Raw genomic sequence first — 15,816 nt, 5'->3', positions numbered from 1 at the left:
TTGTCATAATCCGAGCGCTGATCATACCAACCATGGAAATTGCGATTCACATGAGCATTCTCCTACCTGATCCGCGAACCAAACATGGAAATTGAACCACTGATCGTTGAGACCTGAGAATATGAATTGGGTTGGAATTGCGTGGTCCTCGAACAGACAAATATTTACTTTTCTCCATGATAAGCGACTAGAGATTTCATTTGCATCATTTTAGACAGACACAACTCCATATTCCCATATAGACAGGATAAAAGTAAGACAAGGATATACTACATTATATTTATTGATATCCCCGATAAGCTACAAATATGTACATATACATGAGTCAAAATAAACAAACAAGAGAGAGCCTTCACAAAGGTTGCTTAGGAGAAGTCGCAGCAGTCGGTAGAGCCCCAGAAAGAGAAGGCACCGGAGGGGGATCATTCGGAGCCTCAGTACTGGACAGAACCCTAGAAGTAGGAGGCATCAGAGGTTGATCATTTGGAGCTTCATTACGCGGTACAGCCCCAGAAGACGAAGGCAATAAATGCCTTTGGAACAAACCCACAAATCTCTGATGATCAAGTAAAACCTGACCATCAGATTCCTTCATCTGGTCCAGCTTCCTCTTCATGTTTGTAGCATAGTCATGTGCGAGACGGTGCAACTGTTTATTCTCATGCTTGAGCCCTCTAATCTCCTGTTTGAGACTCATCACTTCAGCCGCCAATGATTCAACTTGGCGGGTTCGAGCAAATAGGCGTTGGGCCATATTAGACACAGAACCTGCACACTGAACACTGAGAGCCAGAGAATCCTTAACAGCTAACTCATCAGATCGTTTGGAAAGTAGTATGTTATCTTTGGGAGTGAGAAGGTTCCTGGCCACCACCGCAGCGGTCATATCATTCTTCATAACGGAATCCCCAACGGTAAGAGGACCAGTAGGGGAGACGAAGGATGGGCGCCATATGTTGTCTGGAGAAGGCGGGGCTGCCTCTTCAACAAGGTTCAAGTCAAAACGACGGTCGGAGGGGCCAGACATTTTCAAAGGTGTTGAAGAGAGAAGAGGTCGAACAAATCAAGATCTTAGAAGTGTAAGAATGGAGCTTCTACTGGTGGAGATTCAAGTGTGCTTTGGAACTTAATGCCAGCCCCTATAAAAATCTGCACTCGACGGAGCTTCAGAAATCGAAGAGGCGCCTGCTCAGAAATCGAAGAGGCGTTTGCTTTCTCAAAAGCTGGGCTGCTCAGAGACCACGAGGGTCGATCTCAGAAATCGAAGAGGCGTCTGCTTTCTCAAAAGTTGGGCTGCTCAAAGACCACGAAGGCCGATCTCAGAAATCGAAGAGGCGCTTGCTTTCTCAAAAGTTGGGCTGCTCAGAGACAACGAGGGCCGATCTCAGAAATCGAAGAGGCACCTACTTTTCCAGCCTTGGCAGCACCTGTCACACGCACACTCAGCTTTGCGGAAATTATGGGCATTCTGTCGAAGACTTCTGGTGAAGTAGAAAGCACATGAGTCTTACTGTTCAATCACCCACTTCCCACACGCAATAGTAGCTCATGTGTATCACAGATAACTTTGCCAAAGTTCTCTGCCAAAGTTGAGCACGTGAAGCTTGCAGCTTCCACTACATCGCTCTGACCAAGACGGGTAAAAGAATAGCAAAGAAACAGCACTAACAAAGTTTAGACACATAAATTTTGAAGGTCTAGCTACCCCATATTATTACCCACAAGGGTAAAGGAACAGTATCACTGCTGGATAATTGGAAAGTCCCTGTGTGTCAACCTCTGTGCTTCGTGGCAAGGTAGACTAGCAAACATGCCCAACCTTTACTCACATTCGAGAAAACACTCCCAACAAGATTGCTTGCTCCAAAATCGAATAGGCACCGTCCTCCGAATCTCGAGAGCCAGACTCCCAACATGACTACTTTCTCAAAAATCGAAGAGAGGGTAAAGGAACAGTACCATTGCTGGATAATTGGAAAGTCCCTGTGTGTCAACCTCTGTGCTTCGTGGCAAGGTAGACTAGCAAACATGCCCAACCTTTACTCACATTCGAGAAAACACTCCCAACAAGATTGCTTGCTCCAAAATCGAAGAGGCACCGCCCTCCGAATCTCGAGAGCCAGACTCCCAACATGATTACCTTCTCAAAAATCGAAGAGACACCGCTCTCCGAATCTCGAGAGCCAGACCCCCAGCAGGATTGCTTTCTCAAAAATCGAAGAGACATCGTTCTCCGAATCTCGAGAGCCAGATCCCTGATAGGATTGCTTGTTCGAAAACCGAAGAGGCAACACTTTCCCAACTACAAGAGCCGGATCTCCTTGGATAAAGCTGTCTGTAATCTTCACACGCAACATCAGCTTTCCACATACCACAGACCACTTTTTCAAAGTGCTCTGACAGGGTAAAGGAATAGCATTACTACTTGTTGTTAAGGAGACTCCTATATATGTCAACCTCCATCCCCAACGGACAGACAGACCTGCAAAAATGCTCAACCCTTCCTCATATATGAGAGGGCACTCTCAACGAAGCCTTTCGAAATATTCAGCTTTCTTTCCCCCCGATAATACCTCTGCAAACAAGTTATACTAGAGCAAGAATATCTCATATCATCAGGGTTAAAAGCAAGAGTATCCCATATCATGCTTTTTCCCTGTCTTTTCCTTTGGACTTGTTCTTACCTGCAAGACAAGGAGAAAGAGAGCAATCAGTCAGCACTTGGAATCAAGCTTCCAGCCAGGAACTGACTGCCTGGAACTTACTTACCTGGCATTGCTCTCGAGTACTCATCTTCAACATCTTATGCTTCCAGGGAAGATACCGCATCTGCCTGAGGAACAGATAGGGCAAGTGAGAAGGATACAAGGAAGCATGTGGAGACAAGCGTAACAGCACACGTGCCGATACATCCATTACTCTGTCAAAGCAAAAGTATCCCATATCAGTAGGGTCGAACGTACTCTAGATTTGATGGACTTGTTTTGACCCTCAAATTCTTCAGTCGGCCTTATACTCTGGAGGAAACCAGAAAACCCTCCAGCTCAGTTCAAGAATAAGCCTGTGGAAAGTTACTTCTTCAAAAGCAAAAGTATCCCATATCATCTCTTCTCATTTTTCTTCTCTTTATCCTTCATGCTGCCTGCAAGATAGGGAGAATGTGAACAATCAGCCGGAGCTCTGATTGCTTACCTTGTCTGTCACCTCTTTCAGCAAATCCCCTAGCTCGGCAACTTGAGGGACTCCTACTACATGGTTTGTATCGCGCTTGACCAAGCCTGAAACTACAAGTAAGCTTCAAGTGAAATTGATACATTACCTTGTGCATCTCCACCAGTTAAAGATACCACCCCTGGATGGAGGAAGAGTACTTCCAGAGAAGATGCCACATCTACCTGTGAGACAGATAAGGCAAGTCAAGACGATACCACATTCCGATACTTAGAAGTTTCGTGATTACGAGATCATTCTCCCACAATATTTCCTAATGTCATTTGTACTAAATCATTCACCTGTACTCACTAAAGGAAAGCTTGAACCTATGTACTTGTGTAAACCCTTCACAATTAATGAGAACTCCTCTATTCCGTGGACGTAGCCAATCTGGGTGAACCACGTACATCTTGTGTTTGCTTTCCTATCTATATCCATTTATATACTTATCCACACTAATGATCGGAGCAATCTAGCGAAGATCACAAAAAGCGACCGTTTTCGCTACCTAGGATATATCGTGCAAGAGAACGGAGAATTAGAGAGATCTCAACCATAGAATAGAAGTTGGATAGATGAAGTGTAAGAGTGCATCCGGCGGGTTGTGTAACCGTCGTAGGCCACTGAAGCTCAAGGGAAAATTTTATAGGACGGCAATAAGGCCAGCGATGTTGTATGGCACAGAATGTTGGGCGGTGAAGCATCAACACGTACACAAAATGGGTGTGGCGGAGACGAGGATGCTTCGTGGGATGTGTGGGCACACAAGAAATGATAAGATTGGAAATGAGGATATTCGAGGTAAAGTAGGAGTGGCCGAAATTGAAGGAAAGATGAGAGAAAATCGGTTCCGGTGATTTGGACATGTGCAAAGAAGGCCTACTGACGCTCCGGTTCGAAGATGTGACTACGGGACAGAGGTTCAGGGCCAAAGGGGTAGAGGAAGACCTAGGAAAACTTTGGAAGAGACTCTAAGAAAAGACTTAGAGTACTTGGTTCTAACGGAGGACATGACACAAAACCGAGCGCAATGGCGTTCTAGGATTCATATAGCCGACCCCACTTAGTGGGAAAAGGCTTTGTTGTTGTTGTTGTATACATTTGTTCTTCTGTTAAAGGAGAAATTCTTGATTGGTGCTTCCACGTCCGGCACCTCTCATCAAAAGACTCAACTCACTCTATTTGGGCTCTTAAGCGTGGTACCCTACAGAGACACCAGCACACACAAAATTTCTTCTCATTAAGGATTTGTTCGGAAGTGGTTTTAAAATGACTGAAAACGTTATTGGTGAAAGTGTTTTTAGGTTCCAAAAGAACTTGAAGTATTTTCTGCAAGAATCACCAGTTAATTCTTCCAGGAAGCACTTCAAGTGTTTTTTCAAGATTCACTTGCAATTTTACCAAGGATTGGTTCCAAAAGCATTCTCATAAAAAATGTTTAGTCATTTTATAAGCATTTCAAGTGATTTTTCAGGATTTACTTGCATTTTTACTAATGATTGGTTTGAAAAGCACTTTCATCAAAAGTGTTTAGTCATTTGAAAAGCATTTAAAGTGATTTTTTCAATATTTACTTGTATTTTTATTAATAATTGATTTCAAAAAAATTCCCTTTAAAAATACCTTTAATTATTTTAATCATTCTCTCATCATGAAAAATAGAGCTAGCTTCCTCCCAACTCCATTCTCCCTCCCAATTACTCTATTATATTCTTTACTTGAACTTATCCGTTTCATGATTGATGCCCATAATTTTGCTTTTGTCCCTCCTTGCCTATACTTGCTGGCCGACCTAAACACTTTCTTGATGAATTATTGAAGTAATTAACACAAAACAGTGCATCAAAACGTCACTCCAATAAATAAAATAAAATAAATGATGCAGAGCACTCTGTCACCTGAAATCGGTTCCTAAAATCTTTGCAAATTGGCAATTATTCCAACCAGTTCAGGCCAAATAATTGAATCTTCTTTTTTTTTTCTTTTTCACACAAACGATATTATATATATTAAAACAAACAAAAGGGGTTTAGTCTCACAATAAACTAACAATAATATAGTTTAAATTCGTATTTAGCAAGAATTGAACCTAAAACCTCTCACATACAAGTAAAGAGAAATATCACTAGATCGTAGTATTAAATGGTTGAATCTTAATCTCTTAGTCTAGAGTCCGTAAACACAGAAATATGGACCATTCATTCAAATCTTACGGCCCCCAATTGTCCATTCATTATCATACCTCACGCAAACTAAGAGTTTAAATCTCTCTTTCCTCCTTGGACGACTCAGATTTTTGCGTTCGCAGACTCCAAACGTAGAGATTTAGAAAGGTCTTGGTTCCAAATAATTGGTTTGGTATGAGCACTAAATGTGTATTTTAAATAATTTTGCCCATAATATAGGGAAAGAGATCCTCTCCGGATCCTTTTCTCATAATTCATCAAGTTTGGGAATCCAAGCTGTAGAAATTTGATCTAACGACTAAAATTATTATAAATTTTAAAGTAAACTCCTGTTTGTAATCGTTGTATCAAATTTCAATAGTAATATACAAACTTAGTGATTAAAAGGAAGAATCCGGAGAGAATCCCTTTCCATAATATAAAGGAAGGCTAGCAATTTAAACCATTTGTTATATGGTCACATTCATTATTTATTATATGATTATGATGCTTTATGTCTACTCCATTCAATATAAAAGAATAAAAAAATAAATGGGTAGGCAAATGGCAGCAAGTCCATAATTGATAAATACTCCATTCTTTCAGTCCTTGTCAACCCAATATGTGACAGCAACCAAATTACAGTTGTCAAATTAAAAATTCGAGATGCGATAGCGGGACGGAGGATTCAAATTTAAGATATTTTCAATATAAAAAAATAAAATATAATTTTGACGTGTTTATTTACTTGAATGGATACAATCTTGAATCGAAAAAGTCATGAATGAGGAAGAGAATGAAAAGGTGTGGAATCAACGACCCATAATAACCCACCGAAATACTTGGTTCTGAAGTTTGAGTTACAGTTTGTACTGTCAGACTCACAAACTTTCTACTCCGTATAAGAAGTTGGAAATCAAAATATTCAGTTATCTTAACCAATTATGAGTTTATCGGTGTTCAATCACAGTTTGTATTGTGAGTAGGCTTGGCCTGGTAATTTTGTGGACTATCCATTAACTTGACACAAAAATTATAAGTTTCGAATCAACCTGTTAACGATTTAGGTCTTATCGGATCACCTGTGAACGAGTCGGGTCGTTATCAAATCACTCATTAAGAATTATATAAGATATCATTTTTCAAATATAGACAATACTCGTTAACCCGACAAGAAATAACACGATCCGTTGACGAATTAGGTCGTTATCGGCTCACTTGATAAAAATCTGTTAAGATAGCGAGTTTGACACGACACGATCCGTTATGATAAGATGTATGACACGAAAACGACACAAAAGTTAGAAATCAGAACACTTCTAACCCATATTCTAGATAAATAAACGTCATTAGACCGAAGATTTTAAATACAAACACCAAAATTGGAAGAAGAAAGAATCAATACAATTATACAAGATGCATTGCAAAAAGAGTCAGAGTTTTGATTAGATATAAATCTAACCCTTCATCCTCTCTTGCCCTCATCAACTTACACATATAATCTGTACAACTTAACTTGTACATTGCCCCTATCAAAGGCTATATATAAATAATATATATATCACCTCCCCTATACATGCACATATATCTCTTTTCCCTAATCCCAGTCTTAATCCCAGATTACAAAAATCAGGCTTAGTAATCTTTATTAATCCCTTTTGCCAGTACAAACACAACAACCAATCACCTTTTTTTTTTAATTTTTATTAATTAATTACTTGATTAACTTTAATTACCATTCCAAAAAGCGACATGTCGTTCGACACCCACAATCAACATTCGTCGACTGGGCAAGCGAGCGAGGAGGAGGACGAAGGAGGAGTTGACATTGACGATGAGGGACTTTGATCATCTGGGCAAATCAGGTAAGGCCTGAGCTTGTTCTTCCACATCTCCTTGTACGGCCCGGCGTCGCCGCCCGTCCTCTTGGCCTCCACCACCACTAGATTTTCCGTCAATCTGGAAACCTCCACCCCGATTGATAAATTCCCATTCTGGCCTTCCATCTCCAGCCCCCAATCCTTCTTCCTCCTCACCCTCAGCTTCCCCGCCTTTGCAAACTCCGCCACTCTATCCACCACGTTCTCCACTGTATCTTCCGAGATAAATCGCTCGCCGTCTTCCCCCGGGCTGCTGCTCGACTGCTCGAACAACCCGGACAGGTCCAGCCCGGCCGAGAACGAAATCAAATCGAACGCGTTCAGGCTCGTCACGCCCTTCTGCTCCTCCTCGCCGCCGCCAATTTTGGCGTCGTCCATCGAATAATCATCGTCGTAGAATTTGATCTCCTTGCATCCGCCTTTTCTGAACCACGGGTCCTTCAAAATCTCGTCGATCGTGATCCGGGTCGCGGGGTTTGTATCCATGAACCGACCCAAAAACCGCTTCAGATCCGACGACATCCATTTCGGGCACCGAAATTCTCCCTTGTAAATCTTCTTATACATGGCCATCAGATTTGGGTCGTTGAACGGCAGGAACCCGGCGTTCAAAACGTACAGTATCACGCCGCACGACCACACATCCACCTTGGCGCCGTCGTATCCCTTCTTCGTCAAAATCTCCGGGGCCACGTAAGCGGGGGTCCCGCAAAGCGTGTGGAGGAGCCCGTCGGGTCGGATCTGGTTGGTCACGGCACTGAGACCGAAATCCGAAACCTTCAAATCCCCGTTCTCGTCAACGAGCAAATTCTCGGGCTTCAAGTCCCGGTGATAGACCCCGCGAGAGTGGCAGTACCCGACGGCGGAGATAAGCTGCTGGAAGAACTTCCGGCTGAGATTCTCCGAGAACCGTGCCTTCGACACCTTGGCGAAAAGCTCCCCGCCTTTCACGAACTCCATGACGAAGTAAATCTTGGTCTTCGAGGCGAGGACCTCGTAGAGCTTGACGATGTTGGGGTGGCGGAGGCGGCGCATGATGGTGATCTCGCGCTTGATGTTGGACATGAGGCTGGTGCCGGCCAGCTTCTTCTTGTTGATGACTTTGACGGCGACGCTCTGGCCGGTGCGGACGTTGCGGGCGTGGTAGACTTTGGCGAAGGCACCGCACCCAAGGAGCTTGCCGAGCTCGTACTTCCCGAACAGGGCATTGTCTGGGACGCGCGGCTGCTGCGGCGCCAGCAGCGGCTGTCGTTGTTCGCTCTCCGGCATCATGGGATGCCGAGATGAGACCGAACCGGGGGGAATCGGGTCGGTCCGGGTTGTGGGTTTAGATTGGTTGAAAGGAGAGTGAGAGATGATAAATAAAAACCGGAGAGAAGATTTGGGAATCTTGTTTTTTTTTGTCAGAGGAGGAATGTCGGGAGTTTTAATTGGGAGGAGGAGGAGGAGAGAAAAGTACGGAAAGGTTTTCGGTGGAAGCTGCGGTGGAGGATCAGTTTGTTTGTTGTAGGGTTTTAAGGGGATATCTTCCTATACGTGGGAGAGAATAATTTTGTTTTGTTTTTATTTTATTTAGGGTTTTGCGGGACCAAAATAAAAAAATAACAAAAGACGGTTTTTGTTTGATTTTTTTTTGTTGTTTTTATTTTTATTTTTATTTTTTGTGTTCGAAATGTAGGAAATTTATAAATGGTGAAACAAAAATAAAAAAATCTCAAAACGAAATAGTTAACTAACAGATCATCTGTTTATGAATTTCGTTTTTAGTCTCCTTACACTATTTTTGGATGAAATATTACTAATGAATTTTAAAATTATGAAAATGGAAGAGACGAAATTTTATTTTTTAGAATTTGTAAATTTTCTTATTTACTTAACCTAGAAGAACAATAAAATTTGAATACAAATTTTTTTATTTTTAAACTCTCACCCATATAAATTTAGAAATGACACTGATTTACATTAGAATTTAAATTCGGGAATTGGAGGTCCCAAATTCTCAGTTTTTTTTATACTCGAAAATTCTAAATTCCTATGTTTATGAATCTAAACAAGGAAATTGGTGCATGTCGATTTATAAATTCTAATTTTTGTTAATATTTCAGGTTTATTTCTCTCATTCAAACATTCAAACATAGTGTTAGGCTATATTTGGACAAGTAATTTGCAAGAGCAAAGAAATATACGCTGAATTAGAAAGAAATGAACTATAAAACATTAGATGAGATGACATTAAACTATAAAACTTGAAATGAGTAAATAAAATGCATGATCATCGTGCCGACATAAATAAGGGATTTGCAAATGACTACATGCATTGTATTTACTCATTTTAAGTGCTCATCTATTTGTAATGCATTCTAGCTAATTTAGCCAAAACCCTTTTTAGTACTTACAAACCCTTGTACAAACATTTAAGCTTCTACCAACTTGCCCTTTGGTGTTTAATTTATCAAATTTTTATCAGAATGAAGAATAATTTCGTCAGTAAGAAAATTTAACCAAAGAAATGTAATAGAGTAAAAAAATATTAGGGATGTAAAGCTAAATTGAAAGGATAGGGGACTAATTAGAAATTTTAATAAAGTCATTGGTCATTTTAGTTTTCTTTTTTTTTAATAACTTGGCCTATTGCAAGCTCAAAAAAAAAAAAAAAAAAAAAGAAAGAGACGGATTTTTCTTTGAATCTTGTTTTATTAAGAAAAACATTAAGAGACCGTTTGATAATCATTTCATTTTCATTTTTTGAAAATTGAAAAATAAAATCTTATTTGGTAACTACTTTCGATTTAAATGTGAAATGAATTTGACCTTGTAGTTTTAATTGTATTCAAAACTTAATTTGTATTACTTGAGCCATTTCGAGAACAACTCAAGCTCATCTTGACACACATCGAATATGTAAGCAAGTAAATACAACACCCAACAGACAAGAGATAGCTCGACAAGCACTCGATGAGATCGAGTTGCTCTTCGGAGGGGGTCAAGTTTTGCTCGAGGGCTCCTCGAGTAATGGGAACTAGGCAAACAAAGGGTATGAATGTAATTAGAAAATTTATAAGATCAGCTATATTATTTAAATTGTACGACTCGTTTGATAGCTAGTTTGTTTGTAGTTTATGGTTTAATATTTTTGTGTTAGTGGGTCAAAAAGTGTAGATGAAATGTCGTAAGAGAAATCTAAAAGAAATGTACAAAGAAAGATGAGTAGTTACGCATAAAAATGTACACTCTCTCTTAAAAATGAAGCTATTTAAAGGAAGAGAAACAAAAATCTATCCGTTAGAAAGTTTCACTTTTGATAAATGTTGTTAGATTTTTTTGTTATTTTGGGAGGCTTTTGTTTTGTTTGTATTTCATTTGACTTGGGTTTAAGTTTCCTAAGTTGGTAACCTACCTATCTACCTACGTGTATATGTTTTTGTTGCACGTACCATATGGAGTGACTCAAGGAGTGAAGAATTAATTTGAGATTAGACTTTGCTTAAACAGGAATAGCAACGTTAACATTCTTCTCTGCTTTCAAATAAGAAATCATATAAGAGTTTTCTAGTATGTTCTAGTGTATCTTGTAAGTTGAGATTTTTTGTTATTTGATTCTTGGTCAATCATTTAACGACCAATAACAATCAAATATCCCAATGTATAAAATAACACTAAAACATATTATAGATACCAAAAAATGCATGCACGCATTAATTTTAATGACCAAATATCTCAATGTACATAGAGTATGTTGTAAACTACCAAGTTTTTTTCTTTATTTTTTTTTTATTTTTTTTAAGGATTAGTTGGTGGCTTGGACACGATAATTTATTTTTTCAGAGGCCGAAATGACTCACAAAGGATTTTCAGCCTTTCCACTCTTCCAAGAGCATTTCAATCTCCCTTAGTCACCATTATATGATTCACCAGCACCGAAATTGAATTTAGTATGCATGCAATGTAGTAAAAACAACCTAACGACCGAAAATGGGGAAAATTTAACCACCAAATATCTCAATACATAAAATACATCGTAACACACTTGAAATTTTCCGAACTATGTATGCATGTATGAAGGACAATCTTATCCGATAAATGTTTGACAGCATAAGACATATCTTGGATGAAGCTTTAGGTGTTGGCCATCTGGGGTATATAATCAGTCGAAATGACACACAATATATTTGAATATCGATTGGTCAGGGACAACAATTTGTGTCAAAAATTGTTAGTGTGTTTATGAAGCCAAAATGTGATCATGCTTCTGCGCTCGGGATAGAGTGCAGATGGTTGTTTTTTTGGATAAATCACATATCTAATAAAAGTGAATGGTGATTGTCGGGCGTGGAAAATAATTTAAACAACCTTCAAACCTTTTTAAAATTAAAATGTCCTAATTTCCTTGTCTGATGTCACAAAAAATAAAACTACAGAAACTATATGTGGTACATAAACGATTGATCGATGCTGCTGCCAACCACCACCATCAGTTTTCAAACTCACTGCCACGACCACCACCACCGTCATTACCATCGTTAGCACTCTACCATCACAACCATTCACATCTATACATCAACCACCACCACTCGTTTACAAACATATCATGTCTTCATAAAGCATATTTTTAAATTTTGCATTTATGTACTATTATATTTTGGTCAAAGAAATCATTTTAGAAATTCAATAACATTAAGTTTCATCAATTTGAAATTCGTCATCTCAAAATTTCTTAGTGCTCTTAAACGTGTTCATCCAACATATGTAATCTTGATTGGTGAAATTTATGCTTGCACATTTGGTCGGGTCTTGTCAAATAGTTTTAACGGATGCTCGACTTTGATTAGTGTTCTATGTAACGCACGCACGGTTGGCCTCACAAATTAATAATACTTAACACTGTTAACTCTTTGTTAAACTGTATAACACGTGTCAAGTAAATAGATAGGAGACATGAAAGAAGACACAAACTTAAAGACAGCAGACCTGCAGCCCGCTCGTTTAAGCTCAGCCAAATGGTCAATTCGATCAATGCTAAAAATTGTATAAACTTCATTAAAATTGTGTTACTTGTGAAATAGTGGGGTGTTAAATGAGAAACGATTTAGTCGTAGCAGTATAAGTGTTAACAACCAATAGTTAATTGATTGGAATGTTAGGTTTGAGTCCACTAGCTAAAGCTTCCTTCACGTACGTTATATGCAACAACGACAGGGTTTACTAAATTGATTACTAAATCAAAAAGTACTTAACCTAATATAATACGACTATTGAGCATAAATATTGAATGGCTAAAGCAGCATGGGCATAAGTAATATGAAGGGTCAATTAATTGGGACCAACATAAATATTGAATGGCTAAGAATTAAACCAAAGATTTGTAGTTTGTTTTGAAATGCATGGCTGCCATTGACAGGAGCCAAACCAACGACCGATCAGGAAGCAAACTTAGTTAGCTTATGTTCCAAAGCTACAAGAGCCAAGTGATTATAGTCTGATAGAGAGTATGGCATTGGCACTACAATCCCTTTCTTTATAGCTTTTATCTTTTTCTTGCAAAACAAAATTCAACTCTCATTTCTGCCTCAATCCTCTAATGTTAGATATTTTCACACCGTTACACAGTGTTATCCAATCATCTTGTACTATACTGCACATATTTATTTATCTTATTTGGTTTTCCTCTATAACGGATTGAAATAGATAACTCACTATATTTAAAGTTATGACGATAGAGAATGAAACAAAATAAATGCATCCAACTTGAAGGAAGAAAATTGAGGAATTATTGTCGTAAGTAAAGAAACTTATTCATCCTCATATTCGTCTTTGTCTAGTTTTATTATAAACGTTGGTAGGTGAATTATTTCCTATAATTTCATGCCAATTATTTCTAAGTTTTGTTAAAGAATGAATTTTAAAAGAGCCTTTTTACTTTTCTTTTCTCAATTTCAGCTAAGCTGTGCACTTCAAACATTTTCTTTTCTCAATTTCAGCTAAGCTGTGCACTTCAAACATTTTTTGTGATAAATTGACTTTTCAGATGAATTTTTTTGCAAGGCCAAGCGTGGAAGGAAACTAAACGTTTTTGGAAAAATTCCTTTCTTTTGTGGCCTCTTAACAATTTAAGGGCCACACTTTTCTATCTGTGGCTAGAACATGCATGGACAATTTACGAATATTTTTTTTTTTTGAGAAGAGGTACAATATTCATTGACATGAGACAGAATACGTACAAATAGTAGGATAGGGTGCATTTTACTGGGCCTCGATAAAAACCTTGTTGGGGATTTCAACCCAGTCGAAGGGAAAAAGAGCGTCCCGCACCATGAAAATATAAAACTTAACTATCCTCTATTAGAAGGTTAGTGATTACAGCAGGAGATCCCTCGAACCAAACTCGTCGCTGTTCTAGAGCGAGTCCCAATTGCGCCAATCTGTGAGCGACCTTGTTTGTCTCCTTGCGAGCATGCTTGACTTTGGTTTGTGGAGTGGAGCGCAGGAAGTAGCGCTCCTCATTTACTATACTATCCATCAACGACATGTCATCTTAGATTTAGCGCAGCAATGACCAACGCTGCATCTCCTTCAAGTTCCACCAGTTCCTTCGTTAACTCTCGCACCAGCAAGATTGCAGCACGTGCTGCCTCTATTTCTGACAACAACGGTGAAGAGATGCCGTCCAGTTTCATCGCCAGCGCCGCCACAAACTGACCTGTGTCGTTTCTTAGCACCACTCCAATTCCCCCTCTATATCTTCCTGTTCCTTCCATGCCGCATCAAAACTGCAATTTACGAGTATTAGATGTCATAAGAAGATAAACAATCATTTTTTTAATCAAACAACAACATAATGTCTATTCCAGCATTGATATCATGGAGAAATATTGTTGCGAAAATATTAATGAAAAATGAAAATGAAAGAGCGAGAAACAATGACCTCAGCTCAAACCAACTTTGAATCTCAAGAGAGAAACGATCAATGCAGAAGAAAGCCCTTGTAATAATTCACCATCCAGAGATTCACCAATGAAAAGTCTGCTTGAGAAGAGCTAACTTGTACTTCAACCGGAATATCAATATTCTACCGAATGCATACTGGTCCATTATCTTAGCTGAAACCCTAATCACCATCCAAGGTATTGTAAATGGAGGATCGGCATTGAATGAAATTTATGTCACAACCTGTTACTGTTTGACAAAGGCTTCTGCGGAATCCCAAGTCAAATCGCTCCTCCGAGGAATTTCCAAAGAAGTCAAAGACTGCATCTGCTTTTTGAAATTCGTCTTCAGCTGTGTACCTGAAATTGAAGTTTTAAGAGATGAAGGGAACGTGTTTATCATTTAATTGCCTAAAAATTTGACATATATGACTAGCAAGGATTACACTCAACTCATGCTAATAACCTTTCTATCAAATTTGAAGTATAATCTGCGATACCAAGAAGGTGGGAAATATGGAAGCACTCTTATTTTGTTCGTATGGTAAAAGTAAGTTACCCGCTTTTGGTTACGATACACTTCATTCCAATAAATTCAGTTGCTGCAAGGCCCATGCCCATGCCGCTTTTGGCTCCCATACACTTCATTCCATAAACCTTGGGGTAGAGAATGCACATATGTTTGTAGGAGTAAGTAACTTGTTTTCAGCTTGAATTTTCTGCTTAAAATAGAGAGACTACTTCATATCTGCAGTGCACATTTTATTATAAGTACGATTGATTCTCAGCTATAAAAATGTTAATCCTTCATAAGGGCATAAGAAAGTGGCTCAAAGAAGACAGTGTTACCTTCACAGCTCGAAGAACTCTGCAAAATACTAAGGTGTTGAGACAATGGTGAGTAAACACCATCAGGAAGAGACCCAATGTACCCAGTATGGACCTACAACAACATCGTTATCATCAGGGCATTCCATGTAAAATAATTTACTATGTTAGAAGCAACAGAGCAAACCTTGTTTTGCAACACAAATGACTCTTACGACATCGTTATCATCAAGGCATAATGACCAATAAGTTCACGGTGAATATGAAACGGAGAAAACCTGAAAAATGAAAAAAAATACGGATGTGCTTAGATTGTTCGATGTAAAAGAGAAGGAGAATAGCACACCTTATACACTGGAGCTGATATTACAGACTCTGATCCCAATAAAGCATCCAGAATTTCTTTCTTTCATTAAGGACAGTAATAAGTCCAGAGCACTGTACGAACCTTCCATATGTGCAAGCTGGCCTACTTCCATGCTTAGTAGTTTCTTTCTTTTAAAATGTAGGTTACATTTTAAAAGGAGCATGAGAGAGTCTTTAAGAGAGCGAGTGAAGAGAGAGAGAGAAGTTACAACTAGGGTAGTAAAATAGTTGTTTCAAATCTCAAGCTCTCCCTCTATTTAACAGCTGGCTGCTTCTTGCACTCTCCTTTCACAGTAATGCAGGACACAAGGGATGCCAGGAAGCCCGAGCTTCTAAAGATCCACACAACACAAAAAATAAACTGAAATCAAATCTTGTGCAAACTCATCAGGATGCATTTTGATATGATGACGAGTATCAAACTAAGAATAAAAAAAGGTC

The 15,816-nt window shown here is 39.0% G+C and overlaps 2 protein-coding genes across 12 annotated transcripts in view; both read right to left on the bottom strand.

The window, feature by feature from the left end:
* Positions 1–6,760: 6,760 nt before the first annotated feature.
* Positions 6,761–8,798, bottom strand: LOC126590809 (CBL-interacting serine/threonine-protein kinase 11-like). Its single transcript, XM_050256318.1, has one exon. The coding sequence runs from the start codon at positions 8,528–8,530 to the stop codon at positions 7,151–7,153; it is 1,380 nt and encodes a 459-aa protein (XP_050112275.1). The 5' UTR covers positions 8,531–8,798; the 3' UTR covers positions 6,761–7,150.
* Positions 8,799–13,479: 4,681 nt separating this feature from the next.
* The window catches only part of LOC126588342 (putative disease resistance protein RGA1), a 14,034-nt gene continuing 11,697 nt past the window's right edge, over positions 13,480–15,816 (bottom strand). For 8 of the 11 annotated variants that reach the window (XM_050253428.1, XM_050253430.1, XM_050253420.1 and 5 more), the window contains 6 exons: positions 15,458–15,707; positions 15,197–15,287; positions 15,031–15,124; positions 14,741–14,929; positions 14,181–14,541; positions 13,480–14,025 (listed from right to left, as the gene is read on the bottom strand). The gene's annotated coding sequence lies outside the window, so the exon portion shown is untranslated. Of the gene's footprint in view, positions 14,026–14,180; positions 14,542–14,740; positions 14,930–15,030; positions 15,125–15,196; positions 15,288–15,355; positions 15,708–15,816 lie in introns of all 11 variants that reach the window. The other 3 variants (XM_050253427.1, XM_050253422.1, XM_050253431.1) reach the window with 3 other exon arrangements.

Source organism: Malus sylvestris, chromosome 11 (assembly GCF_916048215.2).
Source record: "Malus sylvestris chromosome 11, drMalSylv7.2, whole genome shotgun sequence".
NCBI classification, from domain to species: domain Eukaryota; kingdom Viridiplantae; phylum Streptophyta; class Magnoliopsida; order Rosales; family Rosaceae; genus Malus; species Malus sylvestris.
Note: the sequence above shows the minus strand (reverse complement) of the source record. Positions and strands in the feature narration are given on the sequence as shown.

What these genes read in the sequence shown, in the direction of transcription:
- LOC126590809 (XM_050256318.1), bottom strand. Translation starts at nt 8,530, where the DNA reads ATGATGCCGGAGAGCGAACAACGACAGCCGCTGCTGGCGCCGCAGCAG.